At 65.6% G+C, this 4758-nt stretch overlaps 1 protein-coding gene across 1 annotated transcript in view; it reads left to right on the top strand.

Moving 5' to 3' along the window:
- CACNA1I (calcium channel, voltage-dependent, T type, alpha 1I subunit) overlaps positions 1-4758 on the top strand; it is an 88168-nt gene that overhangs the window by 68834 nt on the left and 14576 nt on the right. Inside the window, exons 18-24 of the mRNA XM_012735118.1 lie at positions 224-324; positions 974-1097; positions 1361-1429; positions 1887-2071; positions 2411-2537; positions 3608-3733; positions 4742-4753. Coding sequence (XP_012590572.1) covers positions 224-324; positions 974-1097; positions 1361-1429; positions 1887-2071; positions 2411-2537; positions 3608-3733; positions 4742-4753 — 744 coding nt within the window. The remainder of the gene's footprint in view (positions 1-223; positions 325-973; positions 1098-1360; positions 1430-1886; positions 2072-2410; positions 2538-3607; positions 3734-4741; positions 4754-4758) is intronic.

The raw sequence follows: 4758 nt of genomic DNA, 5'->3' as shown, positions 1-4758 counted from the left end.
GGGGCGGGGCAAGCGGCCCCTGGCGGGAGCACCTAGGGCTTCAGGTAGGGGAGCAAGGTCGGAGCTGCACACTGACCTGTGCCTGCCCGGAGAGAAATCTCCCTGCGGTGGGCGAGGTGCTGGGAGAGCTCGAGGCCACCCAGCGGCCCCAGTTAGCCTGGAGCATGGAGGCGTGCAGCTCGCGGCAGCGCTGACTCCCCCGCCCCATGCTCCTCCTTTGCAGACTCTGTGCTTCCGCGTGCGCAAGATGATTGACGTCTACAAGCCGGACTGGTGTGAGGTCCGCGAGGACTGGTCTGTCTACCTCTTCTCCCCAGAGAACAGGTGGGCAGGCCGGGTTGGGCAGGCCGGGTTTGAGGCGGGCTAGAGCAGGGGCTGGCATGTCTGGGAGCTAGGGCTTTCTGCTGGGCCCGGCAAGCCTGTGGGTTAGCAGCGGAGTGTGTGTGGGGGGGTCTGGTTCTCTCAGGGCTGAGTCTGAGCGGCAGAGCCAGTGTTGTGGGGCCTTCCGGGCCGTTTCCCCTGGGCATGTCCTTGTCTAGGCCATGCCGTGCTGGGCATCAGGCTGGATAAGTCCTGTAGGAGGGGTCTGTCAGCTGGAGGAGAAGGCCTTGCGCTGGTTTCGCCGTCAGGCAGCGTTTCCGTGGCTGAAGCAGTGGGAGGAGGAGACCGGTCGGGTGGAGAGTCTGGGGCAGAAGCTGTGTGTCCCCAGATGTGTCCCCAGGGGAGGCCTGGGCTTGGGGGCGGGCCAGCGTCGGGAAAGCCTTGACGGCCAGGGCATGGTGGTGGCCCTTCCTGCTGCAGCACCGGGGGCTGCCGAGGGCGTGCGGCCAGGGAAGAGGGCTGCGGGGGGCACCTCAGTGCGGCCACAGGAGAGGAGAGGGTCCTGGCCCCCATGAGGGCCCGAGTCCGCTGCCTCCCGGTCAGGGCGAGCGGCTGGCCATGGTCACGTGGCCCTTGCCACCCCCGCTGCCAGGTTCCGCGTCCTATGTCAGACCATCATTGCCCACAAGCTCTTCGACTACGTTGTCCTGGCCTTCATCTTCCTCAACTGCATCACCATCGCCCTGGAGCGGCCCCAGATCGAGGCTGGCAGCACAGTGAGTGGCTGTGGCCGGGGTGGGCAAGGAGCAGGGACAGCGGGTAGGCGCCAGGGCCTGCCGCGAGCGTGTCCCGGGCCCAGGGGCCAGGAGCACCCAGCAGGTCAGCCTCAAGCACCTTGGCGGGGCCAGGCAGGGGGCCTGCCTGGGGCAGGGTGGCCCTGCCCTGTGAGGTGGCCGCCTCTCCTCGCCCCTGGCGGAGGCCGCCTGGTGGCCGGCAGCCCTGGCAGCACCTAGGCCCACGGTATCCCCGGCTCTTTCAGGAACGCATCTTCCTCACTGTGTCCAACTACATCTTCACAGCCATCTTCGTGGGCGAGATGACGCTGAAGGTAACCGCAGGCGACCCCCGGGCCCTCCACCCCTCCCCAGGGTGCCCCTGGCCTGCCCCTGCCCACCTCAGCTTGTCATTCAACTGCCTGTCGGCAGCAGACCCCTTGGGGCCCACGCCCTGCTTGGTGTCCGCTGGGCTGGGTTCCTGGGGCCCAAGGGGGTAGCGACGCCCCGGCTCGGCTGGAAGGGGAACACAGGGCAGCCTCTCCAGCAGAATGGAGGCGCTTGTGGGGGGTGGGGGGAGCAGGGTCTGGCTGGGACACGTGTCCCACAGTGCGTAGCTTCGAGCTGAGTTTGCCAGATGTGCTGCAGAGGGCCGCCTGCACGCTCCCGGGCCCGCCTTCCCTCGCCCTCCCTCTGCTGACCCTCGGCCTCCTGGCCAGCGGCTCCCCTGCATTCCTCTGCCCCTCCCTACACGCCGCCCTGGAGGCCACTTGACCAGTCGCCCGCCCCTAGGTGGTCTCGCTGGGCCTGTACTTCGGCCAGCAGGCGTATCTGCGCAGCAGCTGGAACGTGCTGGACGGCTTCCTCGTCTTCGTGTCCATCATCGACATTGTGGTGTCCGTGGCCTCGGCAGGGGGTGCCAAGATCCTGGGCGTCCTCCGGGTCCTGCGGCTCCTGCGCACCCTACGGCCCTTGCGGTGAAGACCTGGCCTGCGAGGATGGGAGTCCTGAGTGGGCCTGGCTGCGGTCCTGCTCCGGGGAGGGTCCTGGGGCGCTTGGGGGTGCTGGGAGGGCAGGGCGGAAGGTGGCCCCAGGCTGCCGAGTACCCCGGGAGGCTTGCTCTCCAGGAGTGGGGGGACCTGAGGGCGGGGTGCGGCCCGAGGTGCAGGATGGCAGGCTCACTGCCTGCGCTGCCCAGGCATGGGCGTCAGGTGTCTGGCACTCTGCCTCCCTGCCCCGGGCCTCTCCCTGCTGGATGGGCGAGGGGCTGTCTCAGCCTGGCTGTGGCTCACCGTGGCCCTGCACTCCCTGCCCAGAGTCATCAGCCGGGCTCCTGGGCTGAAGCTGGTGGTAGAGACCCTCATCTCCTCCCTCAAGCCCATCGGCAACATTGTTCTCATCTGCTGTGCCTTCTTCATCATCTTCGGCATCCTGGGGGTGCAGGTGAGGGGTGCCAGGCCAGCGGGCCCTGGGTGGGCTCCGTGGTTGGGGCAGACTGGGCCCAAGGCAGCCTGGGAAGGCTGCGCTTTCCTGCCGACGCCTGACTCGTGCCTCTGAGCTGGGGCTCAGGTGGCCCCGGGGGAGCAGACATGGCTGCTGCCAGCTTTGTGCGCCCAGTCCAGGAAGGGAGACTGACGGGCCCCAGTGATCGAGGCAAGGCAGGCTGGCTAAATGGGCGAGCACCCCAGCTGTGGGGGCATGGTGGGGGGAGGGAAAGCGTCTGCAGAGGGGAGCGAGTTTTACTCTTTCCTGAGGTGTTTCTGGGCACTGGTGCGGGGGTGGGGGTGTAGTTCCCCGACACAGAAGGATGATCCAGACGGGCTGGGCCGAGCGGGGAAGGCGGAAGGCAGCTGAGGGCTGGCGCTTGGCTTCTCCGGGTGGGGCCACGGCACAGCGGCTTTGAACCAGCCCAGCGGCTTTGAACCAGCTCCAAACCAGCTTTGGTTTAGAGTCCAGTTGGGGGAGACAGGGCCTTAGGGATCAGGATGACCTGGGCCTCAGGTCTGAGCCGCTGTGGAGATGCTTCTGCTCCTGGGGTGTCTGAGCCCGGAGATCCCTGGGGTCCTGGGCCAGTGCTTTTGGCCACAGCTGCAGAGACCTGGGCGCTGCCGAGAGGTCTCCGGTGGAGCAGGCCGGCGGGTTCTCGGGGACCTGCGTGGACAGCGGCCCCTTCTGGGCATTTGACATGGAGAGAGCTTGTGCCCCTCTCTCTCCCTTGGCGATATGCAGGCAGCTCTCCCGCGGGGTCTCTGCCTGAATCCCCAGGAGGGAGACTGGTGGCCGAGCTCTAGGATCTGTGGCCATGTGTGAGCTGTGGCCCTGCTGGCCACTTCCTCAGGAGACCTCGGACACACGCCTGGACACCACAGGGCCTCAGTTTCTGTGTCTGAGAGATGGGCTGAGCCCCCCTCAGGTTGTGGGGACTTGGGGAGCCAGGTGTGTCCAAGGAGCGCGTGCCCCTGGGACAGGTGCCTGAGCGGGGAGGGGTGGTCACTCACGCGCCCCTCCCCCAGCTCTTCAAGGGCAAGTTCTACCACTGTTTGGGTGTGGACACCCGCAACATCACCAACCGGTCTGACTGCGTGGCTGCCAACTACCGCTGGGTCCATCACAAGTACAACTTCGACAACCTGGGCCAGGTGAGTGTGGCCGCCCCGCCCACTTGACTCACCCCCCCCACCACCATCCAGCCCTGCTTCTGGGCCTGGGCCTCCCAGGCACCTTTCCCCTCTGGAGGGAAGGGAAGGGGTCTGTGCCCTGGATGGGGGAAGGGCTGGTGTCAGGCAGGGCGCCCACCCCAGAGCCCCACCTCTGAGCCCAGACTGTTACAGGGCACCCCAGTGTGAAGTGGGCGCCTGTCTGTGGGGCCTCACCCGCACGCTTAAAATTCAGTTGTACTTCAGCGCACACAAAAGGGTCAATAATGGGTTTATTTACAAAAGGGGAAAAGAAAAGGAAACAACAACTGGAATATCTTACCAGCTGGGCTGATTTGGAGCTCTGGTAACTAACTAAAAGCCCCGCCGAGTCAGGCGGTGCTGAGAGCTATTGCCCAAGAGACCCAAGAGCTATTGCTGCAAGAGACCAAATGGTCCCTATTGATCTCCCAAAGTCCCAGAATGCCTGCTAGCTCCGCCCTTGGGTTCTCTCCCTGGTGCTGCTGGGAGTTGTAGTTCCCAATCACTGGAGTAGGGGGTGGAGTCCAGAAAGCCGGAGGAGGGGGTGGAGCCCACAAAACTCTGAGCGTTCCTTGGGGACACCCCTCCCCTCAACAAGGCCACCATTCTGATCACCTGGCCCACGACCGCCTGGCCTGAGACCGGGCCTGGGGTCCCGGGCCAGCGCTGCTCAGGTTCCAAGTAGGTCCTCAGAGAACTGTCGTGGGGGGGGCACAGCTCTGCTAAGGGGGACCTCTTGGTCCCAGAGGACATGCCTCTGTTCACTCGTTTACCTGCGTGTCCGTCTGTCCATCCCTCCCTCCACCCATCCACCTCCTTCCTCAACCCTCTATCCATCCACCCACCTACCCACTCACTCACCTGCCCATCCACACGTCTCAGAGGCAGACAGAGAGCCGAGAAGGGGTAGCTGCGGCGTGGGGTCCCTGCACGCCTCACCCCATCTCCTCCGCTCCCTGTGTCTTCCAGGCTCTGATGTCCCTCTT

Source organism: Condylura cristata, unplaced genomic scaffold (genome assembly GCF_000260355.1).
Source record: "Condylura cristata isolate star-nosed mole 26May11 unplaced genomic scaffold, ConCri1.0 scaffold00004, whole genome shotgun sequence".
Classification (NCBI taxonomy): domain Eukaryota; kingdom Metazoa; phylum Chordata; class Mammalia; order Eulipotyphla; family Talpidae; genus Condylura; species Condylura cristata.
This window is presented reverse-complemented; position numbering and strand designations above follow the sequence as displayed.